This window comes from Taurulus bubalis (assembly GCF_910589615.1).
Source record: "Taurulus bubalis genome assembly, chromosome: 14".
Classification (NCBI taxonomy): domain Eukaryota; kingdom Metazoa; phylum Chordata; class Actinopteri; order Perciformes; family Cottidae; genus Taurulus; species Taurulus bubalis.
Window position 1 is genome coordinate 24,746,497 of NC_136602.1, and position 14,379 is coordinate 24,760,875.

The window sequence follows — 14,379 nt, forward strand, 5'->3', positions numbered from 1 at the left end:
AGTTGACATGTCTTGTCCTGCACCTAGTTTTATGTTTACTGTGCAGCTCCTACAGCTACATGCTAATGTCAGTCACGTCAAATTAGCTGCTCAATGATGCCGTTGTTATGGTTCAATTACATTGCCGTAAAACAATATCTTTCCTTGGCTCGTAGGCGCCGCTGCGGCCCTGTCCGATTGGGCAGCGCCTCTTTCTTCGGCGAAGCATACAAAAAGATATTAATAACACGTTTGACGTGATTGTGATTCCAGTAATGTTCTGTGAATGATAATAACAGTAAATATGTAAATCAGCGCGTCCACGTGGGCCTGATGTAGTGAAAGTAGTTGAGCTGTTCTCAAGAGTGTGTGTTTGTTCTCTCGCCGCCTCTATTCTTTTAGCTGTGAATTATTCATTTTTAATAAGGACAGCTCAACATCTCCCTCCTGGCTCTCAGGGGCCCATGAGTAAATGTTAAATGCAGCACACGCTCCTCCTCCGATTGGATCCCTTTCCTCTTCTATCACCTTCCGTCCTTCCTCCGCCTAATAGAAAAGCAGCAAAGTGTGGCGCTGCTGATTGCCTGTTTTTAAATCCCTCTAATTGCCTGCAGAGAGAGACTGTCGTCACTATGCTTTATCTCAAATTGTGGGAGCATCTATTAATCCCGTAGAATGTGTTTGTGAACTCTGGAAAGCTTCTTGAGGGCTCATCAGTGTGTGGGTCTCTGCTGCAGGGAGCTGGCGGTGATGGCCCTGGCCGTGTCCTGCCTCCACATGTTTGCCCAGAGTAACTGGACCGGTCCTCCGCTCTCCATCCCCGTCTCTGAGCTGCTGCCCCGGGCCCTGCTCTCCTCCCAGGTATGAAGCCGTCGTCACATTCTATATGAGCCAGTTTACTCACTCTTGGAGGTATTGATGAGTTTGTGTGAAGGCCAGATGCATTCAAATGAATTCATCACCTGAAATCGTGCTGATTTACTAAATAGTTTTGGGAAAGTTACAAGATGCAGATCGTAGGTCATACAATCTTCTGTCATATGATTAATATTCTGATCCGTTTTAGATGCATTCCCAGAGTAGTAACAGTCTTTTGCACATGTAATATATATACAATTGGAGAGGCCCACTCTTAATGTAATGCAAAACATGTTAAGGATTTTATATTGTCAGCTAAACTGAGCACACATTTAAACGTCTAAATGAAAAGGGTTGTCCCATTTTAAATAGATTTCTTTATTATAATTTTATAAAATCATCCCTATTTTTAAAACATTTACATTTATAAAAGAGTGACCATTTGGTTTAAAATATTCAAACATAAAAAAATCTATTTTAATAGCTATGTCTCTTATTCAAACAAATTAAAGGTATGTGCTTTGTATCTCATCCTTAATGTCACAATCCAAGTATCCATATGGTTATTCATATGGTGGCGTGCAGAGTAAAGTCTTGGTGAACGGCAGATGGAGTCAGATCACGGTGTCTCCTCCTCGTCATGCTGATCAGCAGGGCTCAGGCACACATGCCGCTCCACCTCAAACATCTGGACGTCCGTCCGTCCCATTCTCCTGAATGCAACACGGCAGGAACGCCGGGAGCAAATCTTTTTATATTTGGCTCAAATATCCACTTGGATTGAAGGACAATTAGATTCGGCGGTCAAAGGTCTTTCTCGTAAACACAGAAAAGTCGGCACAAATATAAAAAGTATTTTCAGCGTTAGCTGCAGCAGCTAGCTAGCAGACAACCACCAAAGGTAGCGGCTCAGACCCGGCTGGACCAGCAGCAACAACAGCGGCTTGTTCATGATTAAATACGACTGCAGATGTAAAAACAGTAACACAACCAGCAGTTCACTCACCAGATGCTCATAACCCTCCATAACCCTCTGTGGGAAAGGCGTCATCAGTAAATCCACCAGCAAGTCTGTTTCTCAAGCTTCAGCCTGAGGTTCTAGCTTCTTCTTCTTCTCCTTCTTTCGTTGACATAATTCACGCTGCCCCACTGACCAATCACAGTGCATGTTAATGGTCACGCTGGGCCACTGACCAATCACATACATCTACGCCATTTCACAGGCCCTGCACTTCAAAGAATGCGCCCAGCTTGTCAAACTAAAGATCTGATTTGTTGAAGTCCATGACAAGCAACCACAACGTCCACTCTCTGTGTACTTTAATCTGCCAAGGCTTAAACTGCTTTGTGACAGAGACGCAGGAGAAGAAACATCTGATTGGATGAAACTCTCCTACAAACCAGCTGCACTGCTGCAGCCTGAAGGCAAAGCAACAGAGGAAGACAAAGAGCTGTGCAATGGGAAAAAATAATTATATTACATGTAGTGTATTTGTGAAACACAATTAAATTATAAAATAGCTATAACTTTGTGATTCTGTTTAGGCCAGTAGAGAAGGCTTAGCAGGCCCTGACGGCCACCACTGCGTTTCACCCACCAACTCACACCTGTACCACAGTAACCGACTATATTGTGTGTAATTTACAGTAAACAGGAAACATGTGCTTTCTGTTTGTAAAGTACGGAGTCAGAAGATGCTCCTCATTTCAGCTGATCTCTAGCCTCGTGACCGAAGTCCTGCAGAAGACCTAGACTCATGTAGTGTGTGAGCTAAGAACAAAGAACTTGAGTTTTAATTTGTGAAAGTGTCCCTTTTGAGGAAGTTTACATTTGGGCCATCAAATCCATACTTTGGCCACAACATAAAGGAGTTTGGTGTCCCGTGAGGTCGGTGCCTAAATATATTGGTCTATCCCTGATAAACTTATGTAAATATAACTTTCTCAACTGATTGATACGATCACATTGTAGTCAATGGAGCAATAATGTTCAGTCTTTAAAATAAAAACAATTACTTTTTCTTTGGCTTCCTAAAGTGCGCTTGCTTGTGTTTTTAATTCTGGTGTCACAAGGATGTAAACGTGCCATCCTCTCCACCACATAATGACTTCCTGAGACGCTTAATTCACTTGATGATGATGTGCATGTTAATAGATGGGCTGTACGTTCTTTGTCTTTGAAGAGTAGAAGCAGAGCGGCAGCAGAAGTCTCGTAATGAAGCATCTCTGGGGTCTTAATTACGCCGCGCTGAGGAGATTGCTTCCTCTCGTCACGGCCGTGCTGAAGCTGAATAGTGTGTTTCACTCTGCCGGCACGCTGGGAGAGACGGACATTTATTTTATCAATGATTTATCAGGGAGGACGCACACGGAAGTTATGTGGCTTTAATTCATGTGGGAGCAGGAGAAGGAGCTAATGTACTCCAAAGTCTAATTCAGATGGATTTTAGAAGTTGACCATGCTGATGAGTGTGATGATCACCTATCTGGCTCAGTGTTACTTACAGCTGAGCAATTATATGATGGAGCAAATGTGCTCATAAACGTGTTAAATCAGCAATGCCTGCATTAGAATGTGGGACAGAAATCTATAGACGAGTATGAAACAATACGGACTATTATATATAAATATTCTGTTTCCTTGATGATATGAACGGTTGATAAATCAGAATGAACAAACCATCAAGGGGAAATCTTGGTCAAGTGGATGGTTTTACTTTAAACATTCATTATAAAGCTGCACTAATCCATATTTTAATATTGATGATCTGGTTGAAACGGAAGCTCTAATGACTTCTACACGACCTGCTGAGCACCAAGCGGCGCACGGACACTATTAGTCTCCTCCTTAGATGTGTTTATAGCTGCACTCGTCAGTAGGTTTACACCGACATTGTTTGGTCGTCTCCAGGTTTTAATGGAGCCGCTGTTTACATCCGTGTGTTCCTACTGGAACGGGTCTAAATGTCTGCTGTGAAAAATGACTACTGGCTTGTGGCGAAAAGGAAGCCAAGTTTCAACGTGTTTGATTGACCGTTCGACCGGCCTGAGTGGGATTTCACTAGTGGCAGAAAGGATAACGTTCTGAATACAAGCAGCAGCACGTGTCTGGCCTCGGTCGGGTGGCGGGAGGCCGGGTAGTCCTCGGTCGGGGGTGCGGGTAGTCCTCGGTCGGGGGTGCGGGTAGTCCTCGGTCGGGGGTGCGGGTAGTCCTCGGTCGGGGGTGCGGGTAGTCCTCGGTCGGGGGTGCAGGTAGTCCTCGGTCGGTCGGCGGGCGGGTAGGCCTCGGTCGGCGGGCGGGTAGGCCTCGGTCGGGGGGCGGGAGGCCGGGTAGTCCTCGGTCGGGGGAGCGGGTAGTCCTCGGTCGGGGGAGCGGGTAGTCCTCGGTCGGGGGAGCGGGTAGTCCTCGGTCGGGGGTGCGGGTAGTCCTCGGTCGGGGGGCGGTAGGCTTCGGTCGGCGGGCGGGAGGCTTCGGTCGGCGGGCGGTTGGCTTCGGTCGGCGGGCGGTTGGCTTCGGTCGGCGGGCGGGAGGCCTCGGTCGGCGGGCGGGAGGCCTCGGTCGGCGGGCGGGAGGCCTCGGTCGGCGGGCGGGAGGCCTCGGTCGGCGGGCGGGAGGCCTCGGTCGGCGGGGCGGTAGACCTCGGTCGGCGGGGCGGTAGACCTCGGTCGGCGGGGCGGGAGGCCTCGGTCGGCGGGGCGGGAGGCCTCGGTCGGCGGGGCGGGAGGCCTCGGTCGGCGGGCGGGAGGCCTCGGTCGGCGGGGCGGGAGGCCTCGGTCGGCGGGGCGGGAGGCCTCGGTCGGCGGGGCGGTAGACCTCGGTCGGCGGGGCGGTAGACCTCGGTCGGCGGGGCGGTAGACCTCGGTCGGCGGGGCGGTAGACCTCGGTCGGCGGGCAGGAGGCCTCGGTCGGCGGGGCGGTAGACCTCGGTCGGCGGGCGGGAGGCCTCGGTCGGCGGGGCGGTAGACCTCGGTCGGCGGGCGGTAGACCTCGGTCGGCGGGCGGGAGGCCTCGGTCGGCGGGCGGGAGGCCTCGGTCGGCGGGGCGGTAGACCTCGGTCGGCGGGGCGGTAGACCGATTTATAACTCTAACAGCTGTATTTCAGTATCTCAGTAGAGGACTAAACTCATTGTCGTGTCTGCAGCCCCAGACCCTGGTGGAGGCCGTCCATGCCAGCCTGCTCCTGGACGGGGAGTCGGTGTACAGCCTGGTGGCCAACCCCTTCCTCCTGCTGCTGGCCAGGGTCATCCTCACCAAGTGCTCCTCCAAGATGGCCAGCCTCCAGGTAACGCGGTGCTTCGGTCACAGCCATGCATGTCATTTGAGTCTTTGCGGTAACTGACTAAGCCAATAGAGGCTCCTGGTCTCTGTTTCCAGCAGACTAGTTATTCAAGCTCAGTTTCTTGGCTCCTCTTTTGCATTTGCATACAATACCGTATGTAAATATCCAAAAGCTAAATGTCAAAGAGGGTAAACACAGACCGTCCCTCGGCTCTCCATAATGCAGAGGCTCTAAAGAGCACATTAACGTGGAGTCACAGAGGGCAGGAAGTCTGACGGCAGGAGACGTGCTCGGCATCGGCTATCGGACGCCTGCTCTCACTTCACCGGTGAGGACGTGACACACAAAGCTGTGCTGCTGGAGGCGGGTCAGTTCCTCAGTGAGATGGAAGTTAAGTAGCAGCACCGTTCTGCTCGGACTGTCGGGCTTTTAAATGCATGAACCATCCTGCCCCCAACTCTGTTCATCCATGTTCCAACTCGTGTGTGTGTGTGAGCGAACATGCTCTGTTAGAGAGTGTGTGTGAACATGCTCTGTGTGTGTGTGTGTGTGTGTGTGTGTGTGTGTGAACATGCTCTGTTAGTGTGTGTGTGAACATGCTATGTTAGTGTGTGTGTGTGAACATGCTCTGTTAGTGTGTGTGTGTGTGTGTGTGTGAACATGCTATGTTAGTGTGTGTGTGTGTGTGTGTGAACATGCTCTGTTAGTGTGTGTGTGTGTGAACATGCTCTGTTAGTGTGTGTGTGAACATGCTCTGTTAGTGTGTGTGTGTGAACATGCTCTGTTAGTGTGTGTGTAAACATGCTCTGTTAGTGTGTGTGTAAACATGCTCTGTTAGTGTGTGTGTATACATGCTCTGTTAGTGTGTGTGTAAACATGCTCTGTTAGTGTGTGTGTGTAAACATGCTCTGTTAGTGTGTGTGTAAACATGCTCTGTTAGTGTGTGTGTAAACATGCTCTGTTAGTGTGTGTGTAAACATGCTCTGTTAGTGTGTGTGTGTAAACATGCTCTGTTAGTGTGTGTGTGTAAACATGCTCTGTTAGTGTGTGTGTGTAAACATGCTCTGTTAGTGTGTGTGTGTGTGAACATGCTATGTTAGTGTGTGTGTGTGTGTGTGAACATGCTATGTTAGTGTGTGTGTGTGTGTGTGAACATGCTATGTTAGTGTGTGTGTGTGTGTGTGAACATGCTATGTTAGTGTGTGTGTGTGTGTGTGAACATGCTCTGTTAGTGTGTGTGTGTGAACATGCTCTGTTAGTGTGTGTGTGTGTGAACATGCTCTGTTAGTGTGTGTGTGTGTAAACATGCTCTGTTAGTGTGTGTGTGTGTAAACATGCTCTGTTAGTGTGTGTGTGTGTAAACATGCTCTGTTAGTGTGTGTGTGTGTGTGTGTGTGTAAACATGCTCTGTTAGTGTGTGTGTGTGTAAACATGCTCTGTTAGTGTGTGTTTGTGTGAACATGCTCTGTTAGTGTGTGTGTGTGTGAACATGCTCTGTTAGTGTGTGTGTGTGTGTGAACATGCTCTGTTAGTGTGTGTGTGTGTGTGTGTGTGTGTGTGAACATGCTCTGTTAGTGTGTGTGTGTGTGTGTGAACATGCTCTGTTAGTGTGTGTGTGTGTGAACATGCTCTGTTAGTGTGTGTGTGTGTGTGTGAACATGCTCTGTTAGTGTGTGTGTGTGTGTGTGTGTGTGTGTGAACATGCTCTGTTAGTGTGTGTGTGTGAACATGCTCTGTTAGTGTGTGTGTGTGTGTGTGTGTGAACATGCTCTGTTAGTGTGTGTGTGTGTGTGAACATGCTCTGTTAGTGTGTGTGTGTGTGTGTGTGTGAACATGTTCTGTTAGTGTGTGTGTGTGTGTGTGTGTGTGTGTGTGAGAACATGTTCTGTTAGTGTGTGTGTGTGTGTGTGTGAACATGCTCTGTTAGTGTGTGTGTGTGTGTGTGTGTGTGTGTGTGAAAACACGCTCCCTTAGTGTGTGTGTGCGTGTGCGTGCGTGTGTGTGTGTGTGTGTGCTGGAGGATATTGATTCAGTGAGCCAGACCATTAACGCTCCATGAAGCCAGCAGAGAGGGTTCACTGGAAGTGAGGCGGCTCTCTCCTCCCTGACACACAGACCGTTCCTTGGTTAACTTCCACTCTAGCAGAACAGGAGGCTAAAGCGGTGAGAGGAAATATAGCACTTATATGGCTGCAAGACATTCTTCTTTTTCTTCCTCTCCCTGCCGCTTTGTGTTCAGGTCAGACCCAGAAAAAGCAGTTTTCTGTTTTCAGAGTGTAGTCAGCTCTTTTCTCCACATGCAGCTCTGGATGTCACTTTTATTTAGAGGCTAAAAGGGCCTCAAGCAGCATCCATGTGTTTTTTATTTATTAACCAAAGAACCAGCTCGCTATATTGTATTATTGAAATGAAAAATGTCCATTTCATGATTTTAATTGCATAAATCATTGTCTATTTCCACACATAGTTTTCAGCAAATGGAAACCAAATATGCAAAACAAGTTTGATGTTAGAGGCATGACGGACCTCATCAGAGCACTTCCTTACTCTTCACATTTCTTTCTTCATGCAGTCTCATTTAGTTCATCTTCAGAACTGTTGTGTCTGTTATTGCCTCATGTCCTCATGATTCCCCCTGTTTCTAGCTGCTGCCCTGGTGGACGCTGCGCTACGTCAGCCTGCACCAGCAGATCCTGGAGGCCTGTTCTGAGCAGCTGCTGGACCTGGCCCGCAGCAGCATGGCCAAAGGTGAGCGACGCCTGTAATGTGGACAGCTATGCACTCGCAGTGCAACGGTACAGTTTACAGGTTTGGAGACATGGTTCAGTGCAGCAGGAAAAAAAATATATTTTTCACCATAACCATTGTATTTACACTGAAAACAAGAACTTTCCCAAAAGGTCACAACAGGCAATAGAACTGAAAAGCATCTCTTATGCTATGACATTGATTATAACCAATAAATAGAGTAAATCAAAATACAGCTGGTCTGAGTGTTAGTTAGTTTAACCGTGGCAATATAACGATGTAGAAGCCATGTCAGTAAAAAAAAAAAAAAAAAAGTACTTTTTATTTTTCCAAATATTTTCACAATACAAGAGAACACACAGAGCACTCTACATTAAACATGACAGAAAATGACATTACAAGTTAAAAAATAAAATGAAGTAAATAAATAACTGGATAATTCTAGGGCTGCAACTAATGATTATTTTAATAATCGATTAATCTGTTGATTATTTTTTCGATTAATCGATGAATCGGATAAAAAAATGTTTTTATCAAAAAAGCGTTCATTTCCAACCCTTTATTCAAAAACAGAAGTGCAAAACATCTTCAGAAAGTGCACAAACAGGTTGCTCCTTGAACATCCCTGAGCTGTTAATTAAAACAACAAAATGGACTAACACTAAAAACATACATATGTATGCTTTACATCTGCCAAATGTGAGCCCTTTTTACTGTAATTGATCCCTCCAGAGGCTGCATTTACATACCCTGCTTTATCAATATGTATGAAATACTGGGACAGAGGGAAGCTGTACTGCTCCATATAGAGCGTCCTCTTCCTTAAACTCGTTCATTCTGGGTCTCTTATGACCACGACGTCACGTTGTTGGCTAAGCCCAACGACGTGATTTGCTTCATTCTACTTTAAGTAAAAAAAAAAAACCTGCAGCCAGATCCGCCGGTTTAACGTTAACGAGTGACAGCGTGAACTGAACCAGACCGGGGGGTGACGGCATGTTTCATCACGTTACGTTTTTTTACAAGCAAGACTGAACTGTAACGGAACATAACGTAACTTTAACGACAATACACAACCCAAACACGTTAGCTAACGCGATAGCAAGCTGACTAGCTTCCATTAAAAACAAGTTTGAGGAACATGAAGACTCTGATTGGCCAAGACATGACTCGTCAAAGATCTTCTATTTTTGAGAAGATCACAACCTCAGCTTTTCTCGTGTCTCACTCCAATCTCAGAAACGCTGGCCGCCAGTTGCTCTGCTCCGCTCTTGTTTTTCTTCTCCGCGACTTATTGCCCGGCGTAATAATCGCGCGACACAACGAATCGATAATGAAATTCGTTGCCAACACTTTTGATCATCGATTTTTATTGATTTTATCGATTCGTTGTTGCAGCCCTAGATAATTCCCCCACCCAGAGAGAAAGAAAGGCGGTGCATCGGGTGACGGCACAGAGATGTGATTGTTTGATCTGGTCCGGCAGAGAGAGAACGAGTCCTCGTTGAATGCGTTTCCTTTCTCTCTCTCGACTCCTTCACTTCCCGGCCGCGTCCCTTCTCTCTGTGTCTTGATATAATGGAGGAACAGAACTGGGACCCAAAGTTCAACAATCACAGAAGGAAACGGCATGTGTGCTGTTTGTGGTTAGTTCCACTCAGATAGCATCTCAAGACAAACAGGCTTTGGGCCAGAATGCTGTGAAGAAATGAAATGCGTTCAGAGGCTATTGTTTATTTTAATTAAAAATAATAATTACAAGTCATCTCGGGCACTACTAGGCTGTACTTTTTAGAATGTTTAATAAATTAGTTTAGAGAATATTTAGTGCGTCGGTCTGTGAATGGTCTCCTTTCTCTCAGCAACACTCACCAACTTAACGTTTCTTTGTTTTCGCCGTCAGCATTCTGGATCGTTTGATCCCTTCTGCATGCATCTAGATGCTGCTGGGACGTTCTGAAAGAAGCCGGTTATCTTTAGTTGGTCTTCCTGCGGGAGCAATTTGAGTTGACTCAAAGACACATTGACAAATTGACTCTGCTCTCCCACTTAGTCGCCCAGTTGTATCGACCCTCAGAGGACACTAAAGTACATACACAACTTTTTAGGAATCTGCAGTAGCACTCCAAGACCTGTCAACACACTTTTCTGTGTTAAACTGATGGAGTTCCTCATTAACGCATCACAGTGATCACAATTCATCCTGAGGGTACCAGGAATGTGTCTAGCAAATTACACAACAATCCGTACACAAATTGTTGACATTTCACTCAACAACCTCATGATGGCGCTAGAAGAGAAATCCTCCAGAAGAAGTCATCCTCTGTGAGCACGACTGTACAAACTACTCCCTAATGTTGCTGGAGTGCTGACAACACATTTCATTGTGGACCCAAAGTGGTGACCACCACCAGCGTTGCATCCCTAGAAGCTGATGCAGGAAATACAGGAAGCCTCTACCTTTTCTGGATGAGAAGATAACATATCACAGTTACCTAAAAGCCACACTTCTGGCCTTCAGTGATTTTATTGTATCTGTTTTTGAATATTCTGATTGTAACCATCATCTCTCGGTAAAACATTTTGTTCATTAGTAGTTTTTAAACGTGCTCCGTATGGTTTGATATGAAGTTGGGTCATCTTCTGAAGCCGAGCATTCAGGACGGATGTGGGAGGCGGTCACAGATGACAAGTGACGGATGTTTGATGAAAAAAGATTAGCATGAGTAGATGATGAGACTGAGTCTGTGTTGAAATATGACGAGAACAAGAAGAACTGATATCAATATCCTATTCAGATTAAAAATGGAGAAAAGTCCTGTTTGCATGAGTGGGAGTTGCATAAGACCAAATGTTCCAGTTGCGATGGGTTTCAGGAGCCTGCATGCAGGTTTTACAATTCACAGTTACTGTGTGTGTGTGTGTGTGTGTGTGAGAGAGAGAGACATAGACACTGTTTAGATACCAAGCTTTTCTTCATGCTCGCTAAAAGGAAAGGTAGGTTCTCAAACTATTGGTCAAGGAAAGAAAACAATGAAACAAATTTGATATTTTTATTTTTTTCTTCAGTGATGAAATGCTCGTCTCTGTCGGAGCAGAGGAACCTGGCTATCCAGTTCCACCTGGAGTGCGTCTACACCAGTCTGACCTACTACGACTACCAGCCAGCCAAGGAGCACATGAAGAAGGCCCAGGAGCTGTCGGGGCTGGACATCAACACGACCGGTACGTGGAGTACAGCATCATCTGGTCCCAGTGAAGGACTTGCATCAGAGGATGTTGTCACGCCTGCTAATGACTCGCTTACTGCCCATTGCAGGCTTCTTACGCTCATGGAAAACCTGGAAAAGTCATGGAATTTTAAAATGGTTATTTCAAGGACTTTTCCAGGCCTTGAAATAACCATTTTTGAGGGCCAACTTTGAGGGCCCTCGTCTCCTGGATGGTTGGTTTTGAGGAGATCAGGGTTCTTACGCTCATGGAAAACCTGGAAAAGTCATGGAGTTTTAAAATGGTTATTTCCAGGCCTGGAAAAGTCCTTTAAAACGTTAATTTACGCTGAGTTTGAAATAATGAATATGCTTTTAAAAGAAAGACTCAAAATATAAGCAGGCATACATACAGGCATCTATATAAATGTTTATTCTTTTAATCAAACTATTGTCTCATTCATTTGTGTCATTTAAGGTTTACTGTATGCTTTGTGTTCTCATTGTTAGTTTAAATACATTTACTCACTTTTTACTGTTTACACCCAGACTTCACTAAATGTTTGTCATGGACATTTGGTTTAAAGTCATGGAAAAGTCATGAAGCCCATTGGTCAGAATGTGTCTGAACCCTGGCATTTCCGACTGGACGCAGAAGCGCCGCAATTGTCTGAGAAACGCCGTCCTTCCGGCGTCCATGTTAACCGGTCGGGTTGACCAGGACGTGGCGGCGCTGAGCTCTGGGTCCATCGCCGTCGTCCGTGATCGATCGGGCGCTTCTGCATCCAGCGGAAGCTCATATTGATCCGCGTGGTCTGAGTGATGCCTCGATTGAAAGTAACCACTTCCTGTATCTGGTCAATCAAGGTGCGCTTGGCAAACGGACCCATTTCCAGCAGACGTACTTGGCTCAGCTCATTCTTGAGGTCAAGAAGAAGCAGGACCAGGTGGATGAGGCCAGTCCCACCCCCACACCGCAGGCCAGCCTGCCCAAGGTCCGTGTTTCTGTTGTCTTCTTTTTTATACTTCAGTTACCGCTTTGAGCCTCCTGTTGTTCACAGGACTGACTGTTAAGCTCTGTTTCAACAAACCATCACTCATACAGGAGGAAACTTGTCCAACTGCAGTGATAAATGGTTCTGGACACAGAACCTAGAGTCCTCCTTGTGGCAGTCTGCTAGTCGTCAGGTGAACAAAACAAACCTCCCCTGTTTTAAATTATCAATTTAAATGCTAAAATAAGACCAAACCAGCAAGGTTGTAGAGTCAGAAATCCTGAGTCTATTGATTAGAGCATTGTATTATTAATTAATTAATTAATTAATTAATTAATTAATTATTTTAAAAGTGACGGTCCCTTAAGTCACATTCCACTGTAAACTGGTTTCTTGAACCCTGTTTCTAATGTTTGAACATTGTTGCACAGGACCACCTGAAGTTGGTTCATCAAGAGGATGAATATTTCTCTTATGCGACTATGAGCACTCGGGCATGAGGAGCTTCAAAATAATGTAGTGTAGTCGGTTTTCACTGTTAGTAAAATATTAGGATTGAAATCATTATGATTTGTGATTTCTTGGTTGCTAAAGGTCATTTGTATTCACTGAAAATAAATCCATTGTTGTGACTTGACAAGACAAACTGGTCTTGTTCTTCATATTATGAAGAACAAGACTTAAAGAAGGACCTCCTGTTGGTTCTGACTCACGGACTCTGCAGCTGACTGGCCTCCCCGGTAGTTGGAGAGCATCCAGGTGCTTTCTGCTGCCCCAATGTACAACAGGGGCAATAATTAGTGTTACCCAGCATCGTCAGCAGAGGGAGACATCTGCCTCTGGAGCTTTAATGCCACCTGAAGTCTGTTAGAATGCCACCACCTGAAGTCTGTTAGAATGCCACCACCTGAAGTCTGTTAGAATGCCACCACCTGAAGTCTGTTAGAATGCCACCACCTGAAGTCTGTTAGAATGCCACCACCTGAAGTCTGTTAGAATGCCACCACCTGAAGTCTGTTAGAATGCCACCACCTGAAGTCTGTTAGAATGCCACCACCTGAAGTCTGTTAGAATGCCACCACCTGAAGTCTGTTAGAATGCCACCTGAAGTCTGTTTGAATGCCACCTGAAGTCTGTTAGAATGCCGCCACCTGAAGTCTGTTAGAATGCCGCCACCTGAAGTCTGTTTGAATGCCGCCACCTGAAGTCTGTTTGAATGCCGCCACCTGAAGTCTGTTTGAATGCCGCCACCTGAAGTCTGTTTGAATGCCGCCACCTGAAGTCTGTTTGAATGCCGCCACCTGAAGTCTGTTTGAATGCCGCCACCTGAAGTCTGTTTGAATGCCGCCACCTGAAGTCTGTTTGAATGCCGCCACCTGAAGTCTGTTTGAATGCCACCACCTGAAGTCTGTTTGAATGCCACCACCTGAAGTCTGTTTGAATGCCACCACCTGAAGTCTGTTTGAATGCCGCCACCTGAAGTCTGTTTGAATGCCGCCACCTGAAGTCTGTTTGAATGCCGCCACCTGAAGTCTGTTTGAATGCCGCCACCTGAAGTCTGTTTGAATGCCGCCACCTGAAGTCTGTTTGAATGCCGCCACCTGAAGTCTGTTTGAATGCCGCCACCTGAAGTCTGTTTGAATGCCACCACCTGAAGTCTGTTTGAATGCCGCCACCTGAAGTCTGTTTGAATGCCACCACCTGAAGTCTGTTTGAATGCCACCACCTGAAGTCTGTTTGAATGCCACCACCTGAAGTCTGTTTGAATGCCACCACCTGAAGTCTGTTTGAATGCCACCACCTGAAGTCTGTTTGAATGCCACCACCTGAAGTCTGTTTGAATGCCACCACCTGAAGTCTGTTTGAATGCCACCACCTGAAGTCTGTTTGAATGCCGCCACCTGAAGTCTGTTTGAATGCCGCCACCTGAAGTCTGTTTGAATGCCGCCACCTGAAGTCTGTTTGAATGCCGCCACCTGAAGTCTGTTTGAATGCCGCCACCTGAAGTCTGTTTGAATGCCGCCACCTGAAGTCTGTTTGAATGCCGCCACCTGAAGTCTGTTTGAATGCCGCCACCTGAAGTCTGTTTGAATGCCGCCACCTGAAGTCTGTTAGAATGCCACCACCTGAAGTCTGTTAGAATGCCACCACCTGAAGTCTGTTAGAATGCCACCACCTGAAGTCTGTTAGAATGCCGCCACCTGAAGTCTGTTAGAATGCCGCCACCTGAAGTCTGTTAGAATGCCGCCACCTGAAGTCTGTTAGAATGCCGCCACCTGAAGTCTGTTAGAATGCCGCCACCTGAAGTCT

At 46.4% G+C, this 14,379-nt stretch overlaps 1 protein-coding gene across 1 annotated transcript in view; it reads left to right on the forward strand.

The window, feature by feature from the left end:
- Window positions 1-14,379, forward strand: part of ttc27 (tetratricopeptide repeat domain 27) — a gene marked incomplete at its 5' end in the record, with an annotated part of 47,516 nt that overhangs the window by 1,122 nt on the left and 32,015 nt on the right. The window contains 5 exons of the mRNA XM_079229822.1: window positions 717-840; window positions 4,980-5,120; window positions 7,763-7,865; window positions 10,935-11,090; window positions 11,942-12,069. Coding sequence (XP_079085948.1) covers window positions 717-840; window positions 4,980-5,120; window positions 7,763-7,865; window positions 10,935-11,090; window positions 11,942-12,069 — 652 coding nt within the window. The remainder of the gene's footprint in view (window positions 1-716; window positions 841-4,979; window positions 5,121-7,762; window positions 7,866-10,934; window positions 11,091-11,941; window positions 12,070-14,379) is intronic.